This window comes from Copadichromis virginalis, linkage group LG6 (assembly GCF_057382275.1).
Source record: "Copadichromis virginalis isolate Kocher_CV1m ecotype Utaka linkage group LG6, C_Virginalis_male_GT1.1, whole genome shotgun sequence".
Lineage (NCBI taxonomy): Eukaryota > Metazoa > Chordata > Actinopteri > Cichliformes > Cichlidae > Copadichromis > Copadichromis virginalis.
In genome coordinates, this window is record NC_140623.1 from 18,778,278 (window position 1) to 18,802,571 (window position 24,294).

At 42.4% G+C, this 24,294-nt stretch overlaps 1 protein-coding gene across 1 annotated transcript in view; it reads left to right on the forward strand.

Moving 5' to 3' along the window:
* The first annotated feature begins 587 nt into the window (after positions 1 to 587).
* Positions 588 to 24,294, forward strand: part of inpp4b (inositol polyphosphate-4-phosphatase type II B) — a 183,548-nt gene continuing 159,841 nt past the window's right edge. The window contains exons 1-2 of the mRNA XM_085459043.1: positions 588 to 1,125; positions 7,517 to 7,561. Of these exons, the coding sequence (XP_085315169.1) occupies positions 1,041 to 1,125; positions 7,517 to 7,561 (130 nt within the window). The 5' untranslated portion in view covers positions 588 to 1,040. The remainder of the gene's footprint in view (positions 1,126 to 7,516; positions 7,562 to 24,294) is intronic.

Here is a 24,294-nt window from a genome sequence, read left to right on the forward strand (position 1 = left end):
TCCTCCATTCAGCTGGATTTTAATTAACTACATTGTAGATGTACGCTTACTGTAGCATCATGACCTTGGTGACCAAAGAACAATAATGCTTCCCTTAGGAGCATAAGAGGAGGCAGTCATTATTTTACCTTGAAAATCTTTATATATAACTCCTCATCCTAATTCCTTTTTCAAAATGTCCAGTCTAGATCTACGCTGCGAAACATAAACAACCCCCACAAACCTCTAAAACCCAGAAACAACTACTATCTGTATCACATTCTGTGTTTAACCTGTTGATTTGAAATTGTGGTGAAGTTGCCATGTTGGGTTATACTCAGCTCTTTATGCAATAAAAACTGTCCTTATACTCTGCAAATCCCTCAGCTGTATAAGTCCCCAAATCATGCTGCATGATTCTGGCTTCAACATATCACGCTTGGGAGTTTGGCAATTGTTACACTGCTGAGAAAAGGAAAAGAGTGATGTAGAGGTGAGGGCAGGTTGGAGAAGGGGAGCTGCCATGTCTGGTTGCAGCAGTGGCTGCGCAGTGAGAAGAGAAAAGGAGGGAGGGAGAGAGAGAGGAGGAGGACAGAGCCGTGTCTTTCTGGCTGCGGTGCTCTGTGCAGTCGGGTCTAGGTCCCCGACTGACAGCCCAAGATTGATGGATAGAGCTTTGTATTGCACATAACATCAATTCTGTCCTGCTTTCTCTTTCATTTGGAATCTCACTCCCTCATCACTCCTCCCTTCCCCTGTCTTTTTCTCTCCTGCTCCCCTCTCTTCCCCCTCCCTCTCCTCCTCCCTCCCGCTGCTGCTCCAGGTCCGTCGCCGGTCCCTCTCTTCCGTATTAGTTTCCATGAGGCATCCTTAATGCTGACAGAGAGCGCACCGTGAGGCAGCAAGAAAGCGGGGTGAGAGGATTGCTATCTTTGTGACAGCTTCTCTGCTTGGAAGGCTGCGTGTGAGCCGGGGAACTGGACTGGACTGTGGTGTTTCGTGGAGGAGGTGGGAGAAGAGGTGGAGGAGCACGAGGGAGAACTGTGGGGCAAGCTGGACAGATGGAGGACGGCACGCAGCACCTGGGACACTGCATGGTTGACATGAAGGAGCTGAGTGCGAGTCCTGAAGGACTGAGCGCTGCTGGTGAGCTGACTCCACTGTGTTTTGTGACTGTTTGAATCTGTCTCCTCTTTCCTCTGTCCTTTCTTGTTCTACAGTCTAACTCCATAACTGCTCGTCAGTTCTAAGCATTGGTTTTCTCTACTGTTACTGCAAATGCTTCTCTAGATGATGTCTTGCTTTTGAGTATTTTCCCTGTGCAAGTGTTTGTTCTCGTGCTGCCACACACAAAGAATGAAAGTCTGTGTGCGTGTGTGTGCGTGTGTGTGTGTGTGTGTGTGTGTGTGTGTGTGTGTGTGTGTGTGTGTGTGTTTCAGGGAGAGAGCTAGGGTGGAGGTACCAGCAAAAGTGTGAGAGATTTTTAAAACCCCAGTCTTCAGTAGACAAGTAACTGACTCCTATGCAGAATAATTACAACTCAATACCTGATGATATATAGATGCACTTGTTATGAAAGATCATTATTGGTAGATAGAAATGACACTAAGTGCTATCAAGTGATGTCTTTTGTTGTCAGATATTTAAAATGTTGTTAAGCCACGATTGATCTTCGGGCCTGTCAGTCGTGTCTCCACAATTTAAAACTGTAGACTTTTTAAAAACTGCCTGCCTTGCTGCAGGTTTCCATTTAAGTATTCTTGTTGTGTGGTTGAATTGAAATCTCAAAAATGTTTCTCAGTTCTTTTGAGCTTCAGAATGCATGTGTGTAGTAAATAATACAAAAGTCTGCCTTATCTAGTTTTGAGCAAAATGGAATTTTGATTGAGTGACTCTGCAGAGAGAAAGTTTGAAAAGCTGTTTGTTCACATGTTTTCTTGGTGGGAGTCGGGGGGTAAAACGTCACATGTTTGCTTGCGTGTCGTGTCTCTGTCTCTGTGCACTGGTGTTCATGCATGCACGTGTATGTGTGTGTGAATTTGCATTTTTACTGCAGTCGTATTCCATGTAGGCTGAATGTGCTGTCACTAATATGCACTGGCAGAGGCAAACTAGATGTCTTAGTGCCCATCACTACAGGAGAATGCTGAAGAGATTATCCATATCAGTGATGCCACAAAGCCTCCTCTCCACATTTAATACCTTTGCTTACTAAAAGGACAGACACTGCATGCGGTTGCTGCTAAGCATTTGCATTGGCATGCAAGCTAAGAACCATCATCGTCCCAATGGGAATAAGCAGATGGAACTGTACAAAGAAGGATGAAAGCGCAGTTCACGACGCCTTGCCTTCTTTGCTTTAAACCTACACTGACACACTGGTGAAGCATCTTATGTGTCCGATTGCCCATTCACACGGACATATGCAGGCATGCTCTGACGTTGCACAGTTATGCAGAGACACACACAGGGCCACACTCTCAATAGCTATGACCTGATGGCAAACCCAAGATAGGCACCTACCATAAAATCCTCTGCACAATTTTATAGATGGCATCTGACAGATGCAGGAGTGTAACGCCTCACTCTACCTTTGCTTTGTTTCCCCTGGGCATCCTGGAAGACAAGAGCGAAGCACATAATTACAGTGTTTGGGCCGAACAGCAGGTTGACAACCGTGCATTATCAGTCGCAAGGTGACACAGTTTATCTCCTCTTTCTTGACAGCAGATAAAAGCGAAACCAAACTGGGTGCTGCTCGGTGCTAATTAAGGTGGGGCTGAATTGGCGTTTTACAAACTCCCAATCACAAAGGGTGAAATTATGTTATTTTAGCTATTAACTATTCATAACAGAATTTGCATACAGGAAACAGTATCGGTAATGAAAGCCGCAACATTTAATTGATTGAACTGTCTTTGCGAGACGCGTGCCGTGACCAAGCTGTCGCGGAGCGAAAGGTCCCACTCTTGTTAACCCCCCCAGACTACGTCTCTTATCAGCTTGACAGTCAAGACCTCCTCAGCGCATCCAACTGATTCACAACACTTCATTAAACGCTGGCAACAAAACCATCTGTCTCCCCCCTCCTCAATCTCCCAAAGCAGTAATGTGACGATAACTCACTCTCCCATTCAGCACCACTTGTCCTAATGGGATGCCTGTCTGTGCAAACATCAATTGAGTTACAGGTATGTAAGCCTGGCTGGTGACTGAATCATCGCAGTGGATGTGCAGGTTCTGTTTAGGCAATTTAAACTACAGGACAGAGAAACGCGAGGTCGGACAAAAAGGAGTTAGGAGAAGGAAACATTGCAATTAGTGTGGGTGAACGTGTAGGAAGGGTGAGCAGAGCTGCTTGTTGGGTTGGAATCATTTGTTGAGAGAGTTATATCCCTGAAATATCAAAGCCCATGCTGAGCCAGCCACATAAGTGAATTATTAATCTAACCTCAAAATTCAAAAGAAGATAATATTCAAAAATATGGACAGGATTTATTCATAGGCGTGGGCTTTTATATGTAATATCTATTCATGAAGAGGATAAGCAGAAGTGACTGTGAATGTGTACTATAGCCTCTGCAGGGCAGTTTATCAAAACTCTCTTCGGAAAAATTGTTTGATTTTCTTCGTTGAAACCATACTTGGGAATTGGAGCGGTGTCTGGTGATATTTTCTACTTCCATCTTTTGCAGACTTAGAAATAAACAGCAGAATCATCTGAATCCCCCACCCCCACCCACCAAAACCACCAACTATTTCCCACATTCACCCTTGTCCCCCTTGCGTGTTAGCGGTTATCATACAATGCAGCATGCGAGAAAGCAGGGCAATGAGAAGGGAAGCGAGTTAAATGATCATCTGTAAGACGGACCATTTAAGTCCCTGAACATTAATTAACTTTGTCATTCCTGAGGATTCACCTAGTCTGCTCACATCCTTATAAATTACCCTCTCCTCTGCCTTCAGCGTGCCTTTTTCCCTACTGATACCTTCCACAGACAGGGGGGCTGATAGATTGGAGGTACAGTGGGGCTGTGCTGTTATTTCTAGAGCCAGATGAAACTGCAGTATAGCGGGCGGGCACACCTCATTTGCTTTGGGCCCCTCTGGGAGTTACATCTGCATGTGCTGCCTGCCTGCTGCCTTGCTGAGCTTATTACCATATTCATAATGCCAGCAGATATCGATTATAAATACCACACCTGTGCCACTTTCCCCCACGTATGTATCTGCAACTTAGAGTCGTGAGCCATGTATGCTGCAGGAGTTACAATAGATATGGGCAGTGCAGGTGGCTTATCTCTCTCCATGTAATGGCTAATTATTGCGATTAGACCTTGTTTGTGTATTTGTTTTGGTCAGGCTGATTCTCCCCCAGAGGGTAATGACATGCGGCATGTTTAGTGCTGCGGGACGAGAATGAGGTCACCGTGTACATAACAGGAGTTGTGTCCTCAGGTTGCATAATTTGTCCGTTATATCTTAGATCATGTGGATATTGGGGTGATGTGACCATGTGAAAGCTTTCAGAGCTGCACTAAAACATAGTTTTACACGTTATTTATTCAGACTTTATACTGAAAAAACAAAAAAAGGAAAATGCAACTTAACATGTGTTGCCTGTCATAAAATCAAAGCATCTGGCATGATCCTTCTAAAAATACTCGACACTCTGCCTATAAGCCATGCTTTAAAATTCTGACAGCTCTGAATTCCAGTCTTCCTCCTGCTTCATTATCAAACACTTTGACTTGCTTTGCCACATGTGTCTCATGATCTGTATCCTGAACCTCTATCAGACCTAGACTCAGCTTTGCTCCTTATCTTTAATTATTTCTGCAACGACAAGCATTTTCCACTGCTTCTTACCACTCAAGATAAGTCCTACAAAGTAGCCGGGCTGTCCATGTGTCAGTCCCTTATGATAATGCTACACCGGAGACTGGACCCAACAGCTGGCACAGTGTCAGCCTACCTAGCTAAAGGGCTTTCTATTTCAGCTACGCAGCATGTCATCCTGGCTTATTAAAGTTCCATCAGCACTCATAAGGAAGTCTTAATGGTGACAACATGAGGAGACATGACCCCTGAGGAATGGGATGATGAAGATGAGAAAGTAATGTGAGAACCAGATGATGAAAGTTTATTTACAAGCATAATTGACCTGTGTTGGTGGTTGTGTGTTTCCTTGCCCCGTGTGCTACAAATACTTGTCCACTTGATTAATTAGATATTTACTGCAGTTGTAACAGATATTGGACCGGGTTTGCGTAAGCTTCTACAGCCTTTTCTGACATGTATTACATCTGACAGAGCTCAGTTTATTTCACTGAGCATAAATGCTAGCAAACTGAAGGTTTATTTACAAGTTTGTTAGCATATTTATTGAATTTAGAAATGCACTTCAAATTGCTGGTAATCTTTTTTTTTTTTTTTTTATCAAGTTACTGTGCTTGAAGCTGTCTTGGCCTCAGTAGGCAAATGACTCTCAACACGGTGCCAGATAATGCTTATGATTTCCATAATTTTCTATCTTTGGACTCATTCATTTCAAAGAATATGGTTCAAAGATTAAAAAACAGCATTTAAACGATTCATCAACATTTGACATAATTCACTGCATCTCTGTGAGCTGGGGCATTTTTTAGATTTATCTCCAGAAACAAACGCAAGAAGAAATATTACAGTAAACCTGCACTGTTACTAAGAGAATATTTGAGCCTTTATTGGACATGCTTTTTAATCAACAGTCCCAACAAACAACCATACATACAGTACGATGCAATAGTCTTGCGCCAGAACTTGTTTCTTTATAATTTGCTTTCAAGAAACCAGTTTTGAGCAATGTTTGTTTTTTCTTTCTTTTTGGCTTGTTTGTTTGAATCTAAAGGTCACGTGCTTAAGAAATAGCAAAGACTTGACTGAGAGATGCTGGTCCATCTGCTGTTCGCTGAAGGGTCATTTCTGATGAAGGGTGGCTGCCAAGAAGCAATTCTTAAGGAAGGAAAACAGGGAGAAAAGGCTGAGGTTTGCCAAATTACACGAGAATTGGACTGAAAATCAGTGGCAACAGGTCTTGCACGGAGAGATGGATGGATCCGACTTTGGTTCAAAGTACTGGCAGTATTTTTGATGGAGATCAGAGAGAGGTAAAACAGTGAGCAAAACATGATGGAGGCTCACATGGTTTGGCCCTGCATTTCACCTAGTGGTCTTGGAGATCTTGTCAAGGTTGATGGAAGTATATGAACACAGAAAAGACTTTTATCTTGATCAGATTTTGATCCATTAAGAAATACTATCAAGAAAGGGGCTGGCTGGCAATGGCTTCATTTTTCAGCATGGCAATGATCCCAAACACACTACAAACCCCTTAAAAAGGGATATCTGGATATAAAAACACACAAGGGAACATGATCATTCACGGATCAGAGCCTGGATCCTAACAATGTGGGATCATCTTGACAGAGAACAGAACAAAAGGCAGCCAACATCCAAAGAAGAGTTCTGAATGTCCTTCAAGAAGCCTGGAGAACGATTCGTGAAGACTACTGTACTTATAGAGATTACAATAAAGCTGCTTAAGAGAGTTCAGGCTGTATTAAAGAACAGAGGCGATACATACATCAGTGAACATCGAGTATCCACGGCCCATTAGTGGAGTTGATGAGCCTTAGAGAGGCCAATTGTGTCCAAGCACCCCAAGAGGAGGAATTTAGCAGTTTAGTCCCCCTCTAGACTTGTTGCACCATCTTACAGGCGTTTCATCGGTTTGGTTTTTGAATGGTCATGTCAAACTGGGAAAGTGATGAATGAGAGAAAGCTTTAGTGACAGATGACTGAAGCAGTCAGTCATCGTTATTGGCGTAAAGCCTCAAGGACAATGGATACCCAGAAACTCTAGTTCTGACGTTCTCAACGATCGCTGAGTTGTTTGCATAATCTAGATGAACAGTTACATTAATCAGTGTGGCATTTGGGGAGCCTGTTGTGCTCCTACCATGTTCAAACTCTCTATAAAGCCTTTTATTTCTGATTAAAATAGTTTGTTGCCAGGAGTTCAACCCCCTTAGCGTAATTATATTGCATCTGTGCAAAGTGACTACAACTGACTCAACAATTTTGATAAATAACCAGGAAACTAAGCTAAATATTTATGCCTTGCTTTTAGTAAATATGTGAGGGTTCACAGGTTTTTGATTCAGATTATTTTAGATTAAAAGTAGTCGGCTTGTTTTGCACTTATGCTCTTTGAAATTGTAATGAGCATATTTCCCTATTATCTAACATTGATATGATTAATTTAATAAGATGGCAAATCAAAGACTGAAATTCATGAAAAGTCATTGAAAAACAATGGTTGGAGCTCTACACCTTTTAAACTTCCACAAAATTAAACTGCAGCCGTTAATGTTTTACGTCTGTTTCCTCCTTTTTCATTGTTCTAATGTTCCCCTCTTCCTTATCTTTATCTCCCTCTCGCTCTGTTTTTATCTCAACTCCACTCTGTCTTTTTGCTGTCTCTGTCTTGCAGGTGTTATTCTAACACCCAAGCTGCCTCAGGTGGAGTTCAGCCTCGGTAAGTCCTGTTAACGCCGTAATTCAAGGGTCATTTTATTTCAAGGGGAAGCAATGAAAATGGAGACATACCACTGTTTTGGCTCGTTCGCACACATATTAGATGACGTTTGTTGCCTCTTTCCCGCCATGGAAACGCAATAAAAGTCAATGGCAATCATCCCTTTTTGCTAACATACATCCAAACTTACAGTAACTCTTGTTAAACACACACATGCTGACATTTCCATTAATGCAGATGTCAGTGAGGATCAGTGGCATATCTGCAATAAATTCTGACACACAAGTAAGGATAGAAAGGACAACAGAAGCACAGCAGAGAGAAAGCATTGAATGGTGAACTTTCACCATTCAATCTGGGGAAATGGTGGCTTCTGTGGCTCAGAATTATCTGAGCCACAGATAATTCATTGTGGCTCAAATCATGTTTCCTAAACTGGTAATAACATTTTTTGACATTCAGGATTGATTATATCTGACAAGCATCTTGACTTTGTTGTTTCTATCCTTTGATCAAAGCCACGCTACAGATGAGATGATGGATGATATATATGATCCAGGGATGTGAAGTTTCTGTTACAGGGGTCACAATAGTAAAAGTTAACATTTTAACACACATACACTCTCAAGTGTTACTTGATACCTTCTACTGTGTTTTAACAGCAAATACACATTGATGCATCATAATTTTTTTGTTGCTGGCAGTCCGATTGTCATCAGGTAATGTGTAAAAATATGTAAAGATGTAGAGACACAAAACTGGGCGCACATACAATTCAAACCACATAAAGCAAACAAAGTCAAACAAAACATTTGTACTGCTTGCTTTGATGTCTAAATGTCCATTTGATACTCGAACATTATGTTGGGGCCTTGCGCTGTGAAAGAAAAGCAATTTAAATGTAAATTGTCTGCCGTGGTGGAAAATTAGAAAATACAGCTGACAGCTGACACAGTACCATGTCCATTTTTAAATGGCCTGATTGTGCGCCCCATGTACAGTACACCTATCTAATCTGTACCTGTCAAACCCATAATGGCAGTATTTAATGACATATTACATGACGTGTTTTATTTCCAATATTTGTTTCAACAAATTATTTTTAAGCTCTCGAAAGAAGTGACAGGTTGTAATAGTTTTGTTTAAAATGCTTATTGAATTTCAGGAAAACATATTTTTAACCACACTGAGGATAGTAAACAAGCAGTCGTCCGGCCTTTAAGTTTAAGGCCTTTGGGACCCCTTCTGTTTAACATCTACATGCTCCCACTGGCACAGATTATAAACAACAACAAAATAAACTATCACAGCTATGCAGATGACACACAAATATATATCACAATGTCACCAGGAGACCGAGGCCCTGTACAGGCTCTTGGTAAATGCATTGAGGAAATCAATGACTGGTTGTGCCACAATTTTCTCCAGCTAAACAAAAACAAAACTGAGGTAATAGTCTTTGGCGCCAAAGAAAAACGATTACAGGTCACCAGAGAACTTCAATCTATACATCTAAAAACCACAAACCAGGCGAGAAATTTGGGTGTAGTGATGGATGCAGACCTAAACTTAGAAAAACACATTAAGACAATAACAAAGTCAGCTTACTATCACCTCAAGAATATATCAAGGATAAAAGATCTGCTGTCTCAACAGGACCTGGAAAAACTAGTCCATGCATTCATCTTTAGTAGGCTTGATTACTGTAACAGCATCTTTACAGGTCTACCTAAAAAATCAGTCAGACAACTACAGCTCATTCAGAACTCTGCTGCTCGAGTCCTCACTAAGACCAAAAAAGTGGACCACATCAGTCCAGCTCTGAGGTCCTTACACTGGCTGCCTGTCCGTCAGAGGATAGACTTTAAAGTTCTGATGCTGGCCTATAAAGCTCTGAATGGTTTAGGACCAAAATACATCAATGACCTCCTGACCCAGTATGAACCATCCACATCCCTCAGGTCATCTGGATCCGGTCTTTTATCAGTTCCCAGAGTCAGAACCAGACACGGAGAAGCTGCATTCAGCTTTTATGCTCCTTATATCTGGAACAAACTCCCAGAAAGCCTCAGATCAGCTGAAACACTCAGTTTATTTAAATCCAGGTTGAAGACTCACCTGTTCTCAGCTGCATTTGAATAAAGCACCAAATCCACACTTTAAGCTTAAATTTCAAAACTTACATTTAACTACTGATTTTATCTACTGTTCTGATTTTATCTGTTTTGATTTTATATACTGTTGTTTGTTGTTTGTTTGTTAATTAGTTAGTTAGTTTATTTGCTTGTTTTAATCAATTTTAAATCATGCTTTTTATTTGTTCTTGTTTCTAATGTCTCTGTAAAGCACTTTGAATCACCTTGTTGTTGAATTGTGCTATACAAATAAACTTGCCTTGCCTTGCCTTGCCTTGCCTTGCCTTGCCTTGCCTAAGTTGTTTGATGAGGACCCGTTGATGTCACAACTTGTGCAGGATAGTACAAGATATTAGTCTCTCAGTCTGCTCTACTAGTAAAGTGTCTGTTGTGCGAGAAATTTCTTTTGAAATATTTCGCTAACATTGTGAAAACAAAAGTTTGGGGGTTTTTTGTAACCCTAATCACAGCTTCACGGTCTACGACATTCAGTTTCTAGTAAATTCCAACGCTTCAGTATTGCTTGGTCTGTGATTTTAGTCTGTTGTTATGCAGTTACTAGGCATAGTGATGATGTAATAATATAACATGCATAATAACAGTTTTGTGTTGAACTCATTGCTGTGAAATTGAAAGCTATTGTAAGGGCATAAAGGCTACAACCAGATCTATTTAGCCATTTGGTAGGTTTTTGTCAGGCAACATGATGACATCACAATAACAACCTTCAGGTTTGATAGGCTCAACTCAAGAAATAGCACTAATACACAAGAGGAGTCATCTCAAGACACAAGAAGAGAATCCAGAACAATCTGGCAATGTCCTATGAGGAAGCACTTGGTGAGAGTGGGAAGGAAGAACTGAAGAGAAAAAGGAGCATAGGGAGACATGGACACACCATGTAGTTACGTTGCTAAAACCTACCAGGTCGCCAGTTCTGTGCCCTGAGTGTTGAACAATGCACAGAGCAGTTGATGGTCTGGGACAGATGTCTTCTTATTCCTGAATCAGTTAGTTTTAGGTTTAGATGTAGGAGGCAGGACTCATGGCACACACAAGCTTACTGTAAATTCTCTGTGCTATTCACTCATGGGCTTCAAGACCTAAAGCAGGGTAAAAAGAGAGTTTTATGTCTGATCTAAATGATTTAGACATTTGTGTTCTCACATACTGCTCTTTCTGGCAATGTTAAAAAAAAAAAAAAAAAGCTCAGGGCTGCAGTGTGTTTGTAAAAATACCATTTGTTTCTGTTTTTACCCCCAGAGGCTTTGCACATTCGAACAGTACATCTAACACGCCAGAAAGGGAATGTGGGCCCTAGCTAACCGTGCAGCATATTTTAAATACAGTGGACCTGGTTGTGCAAAATATTTATGACACAGAAACAAAGAAGTATTCAAAAACAGCTTCATCAAAACAGCTGACAAGGACTCAGAATCTGACAGTGAACTAATCAACGGCTAAGATCCTAAAATATTTACCGAAAAGCAAAAGAAATGAAAGGTAAATGAAAACACATCAAAGGAAGACAGAGCACATCTCGAGTTCCAGGGAAGGCTGTTTCTGTAACCACGAGTACAAAATAAAAGGTAAATTCTTCAGATTTTAAATGATCAGTGCAGACCAACACTAGATCACTCAAGTGTTTTGATTGATCATAGCTTTCAGGCTTGTTGGGAACACTTTGTGAAGCAAGAAAACTTCAATGCAGTGATATGAGAGTGGATCATCCCTTTTAAACTGGGACTAAATTCTGTAAATGAACCATATATTTAGTAGAATAATTTATAAATGGATCTGTGAGCAGCACTAAATTGTCCCAGTTACTTAGTGTGGTGTTAATATGAATAAGGTCATAGTAATGATTAAATGGTCATTTCCGGTTTAAAAACTGCGTAAATAAATATTTATATTTGTGATATTTTATCTACTTGGGCTTGGGACTTGAGTGAAGACCTAAGTATCTCTGTTTTGTTAGTCCCTGTTAAAACTACAACACTAAAACACATTTTTCTCCCAGTTTTCCTTCCTTAAGAATGGCTTCAGTTGGTACCCTTCACCTGAGCTCATTTCTGGTGAGGCTTTGGTAAGCAGTGGATGGACGGGCTGACAGGCCAGATGCATCTCTCAGCTCTTCTGTGGAGCCTTTGCTTTGTCCTCTTTCTTAAGAACAGGAAAAAAATATGCGCTTTTGTGACAATAACAAAGAATGTAACGATACAAAATTGGTTCTTTGTTAAACTGTCCTTATGTGTGGCCAACCACACTGATTCATACCTTGAGTTAGGAGCCTTTTTATGCTTGAGTGATTCATAGGTCAGGGTTAAGTGGCTTAATGAATCCTTCAAAAATGACAGTAAAGTCTTGCTCCTTGTGGGAAAAAGCAACGTACTTTTCCACAGTGGTGTATGTCAAGATTTTACCATCTCAGCTTTGAGCAGATTTTTCCAACCTAATATAGGAAGGACATTCATTGGTGTTTGCCTTGGTTTTGACATCATGCCGTAACATCCAGCGTGAAGAATCCTTTCTACTGTAAACAAACAAGCTCGCAGAAAAAATTGTAAGGTGTGCCTATTTCTGTCTCTAGAAGTGCAAGCAAATTTAAAACTCTGACTTCTGTGGTTTAGTACAAAGAGAGTGAACCACATTTTTATTCCATTTATTTCTGTTTTATGAATGGTTAATTATTTAGCTTGTTGTGAAGCCAGAACCTCCGCTCCACCTCAGAAACCTAGATTGCTAGCAGGGGAACAGAGGTCTCTTTTTAGGAACGTTAGTCCCTCATTTGTACACTGACTGCACTTACATTTTAAATTAGAGGCAGCAGCTCTTTGATACTCTCTACATGAGAGATCGCTGTGTTATGATTTCAAACATGCTGTCTGCTCTGTGTCCAAGTAGGCAGTTTGTTGCCCCTAAGATTCATGTGAATTCTTCTCTTATTTTGCAAGTAATGCAATTTCAAATTAGAGGCATAATACTCAAGTCTGATTTAATATCGTGTGCTTATCGCGGTTCTATAGATTCACACGAGCGATAAGCATCCCTACGCAGCAGGTTAAGGACTTTTATCACAACTCGACGGCCTTTATCTTCCCTTCATTTCTCCTAGATCGAGTCGCAAACAGGTGTGCGAAGCCGTGGCACGTGCAAATAACGTTGTCAAATTAATTGAAGCGTTGAAATAATTATCACGATGAGTAAGAGTCTTCTGAAGATGAGCATATATTTGTCTCATGCGGCAACTCCCAGGGCTCCCCTCTCGATTAAATGGAATTTAGATTCGTTGTGGGGTCACAGAGGCTTGCTGCATTAAAACTCATTTCCAGCAAATTCATCTTGAAAGAGCTCAGCATATTCCAATCACACAAAATAAATACAGCATAGTAATTGAAGCCTCCGAGGATGGGCAAACATTATTACTCCAATTGCTCAATTGTTATGGTGATTTAAGAATCAGTCCCAGTATACTTTGGCAGTTGAGTTGCTTGACTAAAATTGTTGAATTAATTTTCACCTAAGCTAAGGCAGGCAATTCACTAATAAATGACCACAAAAAAAAGTCTTTGAATGTGATGTGCTGGAAAGCACTCACTCTTTTTCCCCCCTCTGCTTTGCAATTCATTATTTGAACCACTTTAATAGACCATACTCCTCTTTCCTCCATCCATGTCCTTCATTATCTCCCCTCTCACTCAGGCTTCCTTCCTCAAACTCTAAATGTGTCTCTGAGGGAATCTCTTGTCCTTTCCCTCTGCCATTCGCTCTATTTCCCTTTCCTGCCCCTGCCCAGCATCATAATGGCGCTGACCTTAGAGGGTCACTTGAAGTGTCATATCCCTGTAAGAGAGCCAGCCTGGTGATGCATGGTTGGGCACCTATTCCCATTTCAATCACCAAACTGGCTGGGGTTAACTGTGCGGCGGGGTAGGGAAGATATGTCTGGCCAGTCAAATATATGTCTCCTGAGATGACTGATAGGGACAGTCAGCAACTTATCTGCAGTGTCCCTTCACAGGGCTCGTGCGTACAATCGCTTTAGAAGGGAGCTTTCCTTCTTTTATCGTGTTTCAAAGTAAAAAAAAACCCCAAACATCTCTTTAGACACAACAGAGCCCAAATCAAGGAACACAGAAGCCACTTTGCATGAGTACCCATGTATATGTATATATAAACTAATTTCCTACATGGCACACAAACTCCTCAGCTTGAGCTTTCTTCCTGCTAAAGCAGATGCAAGACCCTCTTTAATGTGAGTCCAAAAGCCCTGGCACCGAAATCTCGAAGAGTAAAGGGAAATGTGAAATTAAAATAACCCCTAGGAGATAACGCATACACATGCTCTGCTGCTAAAAGATATCCTACCACCTTCTCGCAGCCCTTTCTAAAATACTACCACTAAAGAAATCAGAGGGTATAAATGTTGCTGAATGTTATTATCTAAAGTACGCTTTGGAGTCACAACTCCTTCATTATCTGCTCAACATGACACTCTTTGCACGATCAATGTCTGGCATGTTTCAAATTTTACATTTTTTCTTCAATCTGATATTTATTTGTCAAAACATCACAAATGCTTTTTTATGGTTTTATCTTTGAATGCTAGTTTATCTCTGTCAATTTTCAATTCAGTTTCAATTCAGTTATTTTTATATAGCAACAAATCACCCCTATAAGCAACCACTTGACAACAGTGGGAAGTAAAAACTCCCTTTTAACAGGAAGAAACCTGGAGGTGAGGAAGATAGGACAAAAGATACGCTGTGAAGGAGAGCCAGAGATTAATAATAACTAATGATTGAATGCAAGAGTGCTGTATAAACAAATAGTGATTGAAAAGAGGTGAGTGAAGGGGAAGCAGTGCATCATGGGAAGCCCCCAGCAGCCTAGGCCTATGGCAGCATGAATTCAACTTCGAATTTAACAGGGTGCCGATGAAGAGAAGCCAATTTGGGATAAATATGCTCTACTTTTATTATTAATAGTAGAAGTAGTAGTAACATTATGTCACGGCCTGGGGGATCGGCGAGACGCTGATCGGCCTTTTTCTTTCTTTTCTCTCTCTCGCGCTCTCTCTCTCCTCCTCTCTGTCGCCGGGGCGGAACTCATTGTGGGTTCACGCCCTCGGCCCACACCCACGGAAAAGAACACACCTGATGCCCATCAAGGTGAACGGCATTTAAGCCAGGAGGTGACTGCTGGTCTTCGCTGGATTGTTGTCTACCACGCGTCAGTGAGAGTCAAGCTACAGCTCAAGATAAGTCAAGTGTCTTTTGTGAATAACGCACTCATTCCTGGTTCCTCATCTACAGACCCCCTGGATAACCTTTCCCGTGTGAATCTGTGTGTCAAACGTGAAGAAAGGAACTGCAGTCGTGTATGTGGAGAGTTGGAGAGCGAGTGATTCCCCCCTTGGATTTCCCTGGAGCCCCGTCCCTCACATTGTTGTATATAGCACTACCCAGCACTCTCTGTATATACACCTGGGGAACTCTGTAAATAAATCCTTGTGTTCAGCAGATTCAGGAGTCCCGTGTTTGAGTCCCCTGCATTGAGCCTTAACATAACGATCCAGCCAGAATATGGACTCAGCGGACTCTGCCGCCCAGCAACGCGTCCTCACGGCCGAGGAGGTTTTGGAACGTTGACCCAAATAACAATTTAGTTTAGACAGTTGCGGAGGACATATGAAACTGACGAGGCTAAGATTGCCTTTTTTGTCCAGTTCTTACGCGGACCAGCTTTAAACTGGGCTCAAGCTGTTTTGAGAACTGACGCCAGCATCTCGTACCAGGTGTTTGAGAGAGGTACTGGCGCCGATGCAGCTGCTCACTGTTTACTAAATCTTAAACATGGAAGACGAAGTATGGCGGAATACTCCATTGAGTTCTGAACGTTGGCCGAAGAGACCGGGTGGGGGCAGCCAGCATTGATAAGTACTTTGTTGAACGTGTGTGATGAGTTAACGGGCGCACTAGGCGCGGCGAAGCATCATCGGGTGGAAACGCCACGAGTGGCGGAAGAGATTCGGAGTCGCACAACATGGAGAGTGAGCAACCTATGCAACTGGGCCGTTCTCGCCTTTCACCCGAGGAACGGCACCATCGGTCGAGGGCCCGTGAGTGTTTTTATTGTTGCCAATGCTTGCCCGTCTCTGCCAAAAGGCCGTGCCCACCAGTAGAGAGGAGAATACGGGTGGGCAAGGTCTCTAGTTCACAGTCTCCTCCACGGCTCATGCTAGCAGCTAAATTAACGGTGCAGCTTCAGGTCCACCCTCTTAAGGCTCTAATCGATTCAGGGGCGGAACAAAACTTTATTGACGCTTCGCTGGCCCGATGATTAAATCTGAACTCCGAGCCACAGTCTCTCCAAGTCACCGCCCTCAGTGGCCAGCGGCTTCCTAACATCACTCATATCACTGAGCCCGTTTTACTGACTCTCTCTGACAATCATTCCGAGACTATACAGCTGTATGTGTTTCAAGCTCCTCTCACGCCGCTAGTTCTGGGTTACCCTTGGTTGCATCAACATAACCCTGTTATCGATTGGAAAAAGGAGAGCATTGTGGGGTGGGGGGAAGATTGTCACATGTCCTGTCTTAAAGCTGCCACCCCCTCTTCCGAACCGCTAACCTATTCTTCTCTCTCCGAGCCGCCGGACCTCTCCTCCGTGCCACCCGTTTACCATGATCTCAAACAAGTGTTTTTCAAGGATAGAGCACGCTCGCTTCCTCCACATCGGCCGTATGACTGCGGCATTGATCTTCTTTCAGGCGCACCTCTCCCTACCAGCCGCCTATACAGTCTGTCTCAGCCCGAACGTGAAAGTATGGAAAAATACATCAACGAATCACCCACCGCAGGTCTCATTCGCCCCTCGTCATCTCCTGTGGCCGCTGGCTTCTTCTTCGTTGCCAAGAAAGACAAGAACTTATGACCTTGTATTGATTATCGGGGCCTTAACAACATCACAGTGAAGAATAAATATCCACTCCCTCTGTTAAATTCTGCCTTCGAGCTCCTTCAGGGGGCCACCATCTTCACTAAGCTGAACCTGCGCAACGCCTACCATCTGGTAAGAATAAGGGAGGGGGATGAATGGAAAACAGCCTTTAACACTCACCTTGGTCATTTTGACCTTGGTCATGCTGTTTGGTCTCACCAATGCCCCAGCTATTTTTCAGGCCCTGGTAAACGACATACTCCGGGACTTCATTAACCACTTCGTCTTCGTTTATCTAATTTTTATCGCCGTTTCATCCGCAACTATAGCCAGCTCGCTCTACCCCTGACTCATCTCACCTCACCCAAGGTTCCCTTCCGCTGTGATGAACCGGCTCACCAGGCTTTCTCTTGCCTGAAGGAGCACTTTGCCTCTGCACCCATCCTCATCCAACCCGATCTCAGTCAACCCTTCATCATAGAGGTGGACGCCTCGGACGCAGGAGTGGGGGCGGTGTTCTCCCAGCGACAAGGCGGTAAGCTTTATCCTTGTGCTTAATTCTCTCATCGTCTCTCTCCTGCAGAGAAAAATTATGATGTGGGGAACCAAGAGCGATTGGCCATCAAGCTGGCCCTAGAGGAGTGGCATCACTGGTTGGAGGGAACTGCCCAACCGTTCGTGGTTTGGACGAACCACAAAAACTTGGAATACATCCGGTCCGCGAAACGACTCAACGCCAGGCAAGCCAGGTGGGCTCTGTTTCTCACCAGATTCCAATTCACAATCACCTACAGACCCGGCTCTCGTAATGTCAAACCCGATGCCCTCTCACGTGAATTTGCCGCCTCCGAAGACGCTGCCCAGGACGCCCCCATTCTTCCTTCCAGGTGTGTTGCCGGGGCCCTAGCCTGGGAGATTGAGTCAGCTATTCGAGAGGCCCAACGGAACTGGACCCTGGTACAGGTCCCCCGGGCCTACTCTTTGTTCCCTCTACTGTCAGATCACGAGTTTTGCATTGGACTCACACGGCCAAGTTCACCTGCCACCCTGGGGTCCACTGCACCATTGCCTTCCTCCAACGGTTCGCCTGGTGGCCGTCTTTAGCTAAGGACCACGTCAGTCAGCCAGCCTCCGGCCTACTCCAACCTCTACCAACCCCTGGCCGCCCATGGTCACACATTGCAATGGACTTCATCACAGGCCTCCCCTCCTTACTATCATTGATCGTTTTTTGAAAGCTGCTCACTTTGTCGCCCTTCCCAAGCTCCCCACTGCTTTAGAGACAGCTCGACTCCTGACTAACCATGTGTTTCGCCTTCATGGGATCCCCACGGACATTGTCTCTGACAGGGGCCACAGTTCACTTCACGGGTCTGGAAAGAATTCTGCAATGCCCTCGGAGCGCAGGTCAGTCTCTCCTCTGGTTTCCACCCTCGGACTAACGGCCAGACAGAACGGGCCAATCAGGAACTCGAGGCGGCCCTCCGGTGCTTGGCATCCACCAATCAGACAACTTGGAGTGAGCAACTCCCGTGGGTTAAGTATGCCCACAACAGTCTTACCTCCTCAGCCACCGGGCCGCCCTTCTTTGCACAGCTGATCGCAATAAGCGCCTGGCGGACCGTCACCGGACCCCCGCACCTGCCTACACCCCAGGACAAAAGGTTTGGCTATCTACCAGATTTGTTCCGCTCCGGGCTGAGTCAAAGAAACTGTCTCCCACCTTCATTGGTCCGTTTGTTATAGACTCTCGGGTTAACCCGGTTTCTGTCAGTCTCAGATTGCCCCGAAATATGCGGATCCATAGCGTGTTTCATGTGTCTCAAGTGAAACCCTGCCTGTCCAGTCCTTTGTGCCCTCCTTCCAGGCCCCCGCAACCCGCCTGGGTCATCGATGGCCACCCGGCTTTCACTGTCTCTCGGATCATGGACGTCAAGTGCCGGGCGTAGCCTGCAGTATTTGGTGGACTGGGAGGGCTACGGGATGGAGGAGCGGTCCTGGATCCCGCAGGCTGCCCTGCTGGAAAAGAGGTGAGTGAAGGGGAAGCAGTGCATCATGGGAAGCCCCCAGCAGCCTAGGCCTATGGCAGCATGAATTCAACTTCGAATTTAACAGGGTGCCGATGAAGAGAAGCCAATTTGGGATAAATATGTTCTACTTTTATTATTAATAGTAGAAGTAGTAGTAACATTATGTCACGGCCTGGGGGATCGGCGAGACGCTGATCGGCCTTTTTCTTTCTTTTCTCTCTCTCGCGCTCTCTCTCTCCTCCTCTCTGTCGCCGGGGCGGAACTCATTGTGGGTTCACGCCCTCGGCCCACACCCACGGAAAAGAACACACCTGATGCCCATCAAGGTGAACGGCATTTAAGCCAGGAGGTGACTGCTGGTCTTCGCTGGATCGTTGTCTACCACGCGTCAGTGAGAGTCAAGCTACAGCTCAAGATAAGTCAAGTGTCTTTTGTGAATATCGCACTTATTCCTGGTTCCTCATCTACAGACCCCCTGGATAACCTTTCCCGTGTGAATCTGTGTGTCAAATGTGAAGAAGGGAACTGCAGTCGTGTATGTGGAGAGTTGGAGAGCGAGTGATTCCCCCTTGGATTTCCCTGGAGCCCCGTCCCTCACATTGTTGTATATAGCACTGCCCAGCACTCTCTGTATATACACCTGGGGAACTCTGTAAATAAATCCTTGTGTTCAGCTGATTCAGGAGTCCCATGTTTGAGTCCCCTGCATTGAACCTTAACACATTAAATCTAATTTCTTCTTGGCTTAAAACTTAAAATGAGAGAATGTTTGTTTCTCAGTTTGAATATTTGATGTTTTTTCTTCTACTATGTTTACATTCTGCAGCATCCACAGCTTCTTTGCCTTTTTGGAAACCAGGTTGCAATGGCAAATAGTTAACATTAATCCAAGGTTCTATATTCAGTGTGAGCGCCCACATCATGACAAGTTGATTGATTGATATAAGCACAGTGGAACGGTGCACCGGCACCTCTGTCAGCTAAACCTTCCTGCAGGTTCTCTGCATTCATGTGGTGCTTTCTCTCTGCCTGCCTACCAAACAGATATGTAATTGTAACAGAAAGTTGTCTTTTTCTTGTTTGGTTTATCTTGAGTTTTACAGTTTAATTTAACTGCCATTTCTTAATGACATTTCAGACAATGGAAACTTCTCACTGGAAGCACTTTGATCTAACCTTCTCTTGTTTTGTAGCTGCCAATTAGTTTTATTTCTTTTTTTAGATCCACAGTCAGCTGCTTGAATAAACCCCATGGTTTTTGGTTGTTACCACAATACCCTTGAAGTGTCACTCTTAGACTTTCTATTCTGTTGTGTCCTTCAATTAACAAAAGAAGAATAATTTCACATCAGCATTTAAAGAAGCCCTACTGGAATTGTTTTATTTATTAGCTGTTGTTTTTTTTTAGCCTAGACAAGCTCAAAAATTCATAAAATTATTTACATTCGTCAGGTCTGATGAAAAATTACATATTTTAATTGTGTCACACATGTGGGGCAAAATTGCTCTGGAGAGCCACCTATGAGTTGTTAAATGAAGCCATTTCCTGAGCCATATTAAATTGTGCAGCTTTTGAGTTTTCATGAGAGGGCGTGGCCGTGACGCCACAGCGAATTTTGATCATTTACATTTGCTCTCATTCCCACAGATGTTTGGTTCAATCTGGACCAAACTTCTCTGCCCCAAACACATTTTAACTGCCACTGGTGACAGCGCCACCTAGTGGGAACAGGAAATGTCATGTTTTACACTTTGGGATACAGCGTAGAGGTGGATGACCCCAGCAACCTCAAATTTGTCCAGGAAAGCCTGAAGGAGTTGGTCTTGTGTTACATTGAAAACTGTAACACAAAACTGTCTGTTGCTGGCAGGACGATGAATTTCAATGTTCCACCATGAAGAACAAAACTGCTGTAACTCAAAGAAATCCTGTCCAACCGCTGCCAAACTTCGCAGACATGATAAGAGTCCCACCCTGAACACACTGATAGCGCCACCTAGAGTCAACACGAAATGTCATGTCTTATACTTGCATGTGCTGCTCTTCACAGGTTGAGCACATCCACCTCAAAAGTGGTGAGAATAACCATCAGGACATTATGATGCTTCAGTGTGAAAATTGTGAGTTTATATTGAACGGCACACTCTGGTGGTATGGCGATTCACCATGAAACAGGAAGTAATTTTGAGGGACTTGGAAAACTCAAAAACTCATTAAATCTAGCACCGAGCTCCATTGTGATGATTTAGCTCACAGAAGTAGCACCCAGTGTGGTCTTCTGCTGCTGTAGCTTATCTATTTTTATCTATCTATGTTGTGCATTCAGAGACGCTCTTCTGCCACCTTTGGTCATATCATTTGGTTATCAGAGCTACTGCTTCCTGTATATTCTGGCCATTTTTCCTTTCACCTCTGGTATCAACAAGGCATTTTCCTCAGAGAACTGCAATATTTTCTTCTTTTTTTCTCAGTGTAAACTCTAAAGATGGATTTGTGGGGAAAATGCCAGTAGATCCACAGTTTCTGAAATAGTCAGACTAGACACCAACAACCATGCCAGATTCAAAATCACTGAAATCTACTTTCTTCCTTATTTTGTTGCTCAGTTTGAACTTCAGCAGGCCATCTGTATGTCTAAACAAATGATTGTGCTGCCATGTTATTGGTTAACTGTACATGTGTTTAATGAGCAGTTGAACATATACTATATACCACTTCATTTAGTGGCCAGTTAGTGTAGTTTAGCCTTCTGTTGCTGTGTGGTTTTGCTTAGCTGTCAGCATGACAAAGTATACCGTCTTCCATCTTAAGTATGGCCCCTGTTCTGTTATTATCTAATGCGTTAATTAGTTGCTTGTTTTACTCTGTGCTGGTCTTTTTTATCGCTGTTGTTGGTTTTTGTGGCTGGGACAAGCAGCTATTCTGCCCTTTATTCCAGAGAACATTTCTACATACATCCATGGCACCATAAAACGGAAACAAGTTCTAATATACCTGGAAAAATATGTTGAATCGGTGACTTTTTAAGGCAAAATTTGACAGCAAAAGTCAGATTATGTCTTGTAATTTTGTTCAAAAAGCTTTATCTATAATTTTGTCTTAAGCTATCAAATGAAATGCAGAAAGGTAGATTGCGATGAAAGGGCTGCTTCAGCCCAGCTGGCAGTGCAAGTGCACCATCACATCTTACTCAGCTTTTATCCAAGTATTCCAAACAGCTGAATAAGTCGTCTGTAGTGACAGTGAGTTCAGTTAAACCTCAGTCTAGTGGTGTTGCTCTGGGTTTGGAAAGCCACTATTAATCAACTGGTTCAGAGACAATTGAGGAGGATTAAAAGTGCTATTCTTTCTTTTCTAAATTCCACAAGTCAAATATCAGTATAGTTTATGTGTCTTAAATTACAGTAGAGTACAATGATGGTTGCTAACCAAGGCTGCATCTGAAATCCCTTAGTAGGCTATAACAATATGAGAGATGTTGGAAATCTTGGTAAGAACCCAAGAGTGTGCAAAGTGCATACTATTACAGTATGCATTAGGATTTAGGCTCTTCAATAGATGATTATGAGCTAGGATATTAGACCCAGCTGCTTACTTAAGTATCCATAAAGCCATAGTAAGACATTTTAAAATAATAGTCAACTGAATATTAAACATAAAAGCATAATAAAATTCCTCAGTTGTCAAACTGCTGCTATAACTGCAGTCCAGACCACACATGTTTGGGTAATTACACATCTTTATATTTAATGATCTGTATTTTGGTACGAATGCAAAAAAACAGTGATTACTACAAAAAACCTAACCAGCTTTGATTGAATCATTTAATACACTCTTTTAACACATAGTGACGAAACTTTAGCTGTCAAATTCAACAGGTTACTCAAACTAAGCTGTCATCTTAATATTTTGTGGAAAAGAAAACAGACAAAACACAGTTAATAACACATGCCCTTTACCAGGCTTTCACTGTTACCACATAACAGTCATCTCTTACTTTGGGGTCTTGCTTGCCTTTTAGTTTAGCTGCTCAGCTGAACTGAGTTCAAGTGCTTAATTTGACCAGTGGAGAACTTCTCACCTCTAGACCCTTGGTTGCTTTTGCTGTTTCTCTTGGATAATTATCCCTGAGTTGTGAAATATCATGAGCTTTTCTTCTTTCTCCACACTTTCTTCTTTCCATCATTTTGAAGTTTTATTTTTCTTTAATCAGTCTGTAGAACTTTTCGTTCGGTGGGCTCTCTTTTGAGTATATTTTTGAAAGCCAACTTTCTGGGATTTCTATCTTGCAGTGAATCTTCAGAGGCAAAACCTGTGTGCACGGGCTTTTTTTTTTAAATCTTTCTTTTTTTTTTAACTAAAACTTTTTTTTTATCTTCTTCACTGACATGGTTACATCTCTAATATTCTTACTAGTTTATATCTATGGGCAGGATGTAGATAAGGTCATCTACTACCATATTTGGTATACTAATACCACATTTACTTGAGGAAAAGGTACGAATGGTTGCATGAGGCATAAAGTGTTTTGAGTGCTCAGGTAGAATAGAAAAACATTTTAAAGGCACCAGTCTATTTAGTTTATGATACTATTTTTCAATTTTAAAACAGTACTAACACGGAATAAAGTACATCCAAAAATCCATGAACATGCAAAGCTCTAACTGAAGTCTGGTAAACAAAGAGGTTTCTTGTTTCTGCTGCTTTTATATCTGTAGCCTTGTAATGGCTGCATGTTGTCCATTTACTGTAAACTGAGTTATTTCCTTTCATAATTCACTCTATGGTCCCCTGCTGTGGCACAGCACTCACAGACTAATTTAGCAGCTCTATAGTAAATACAGACAGAGTGATTCATCTAAAGAAAAAGGAGACAGGGTTGTTTATGGTTTCAGCAAAAAACTTTTAACTGTAATATCACAGAATGAAATGCTGTATTTTGAATACTCTTAAGTGAGTCTCGTGATGAGACATACCCTGGAGAAGTGGAGGAATTAGCAAATTTGATTTAGTCTAATGGAATCAAAAGTCAATTTCAGAATTGATGTCACAGGGTTTGGATGTAATAGATGGGCTATTTTTATCAGTACCTCTGACACAGGCTCTTCAGATTCTGGATCCAGAGCAATGTACAATGCAGCACATTTGACTCTTTTGAAAAGCACTCATTTACATTTAAAAAACTTTTGGTGTCTTGATGTTGTTTTTCTGAATGTTTATTCGGGCCAAAATATGTTTTACTTAACCTATTGTAATTTTTTTTTTGTTGTTATCAAGAGCTAAAGCAAAGGATTTCCTCAAATATTCCTGTGTCTGTTCCTTCTTTCTGTGGCTGTGTGAGATTCCGGTGTACATCCATTTCTTTGATTTAACCACTCGTGGATCTCTTTTGGAAGAACCACAACATGATGAGTGATGGTTTAAGAGTTTATTCCTTCTGATATACCAGATTCCCTTTCTTTGATCAACAATTTTAAAATGAAAACAACAAATAAGCGTATACTAAAGTACTGTGCAAAACAACAAACAACATTGTCATCATAAATATTGTTCCTCTCTATGATCAATCAGGTATTTGAGCTCCTTAATCAAACTATATAGAATATTTTTTTCACATTGTGT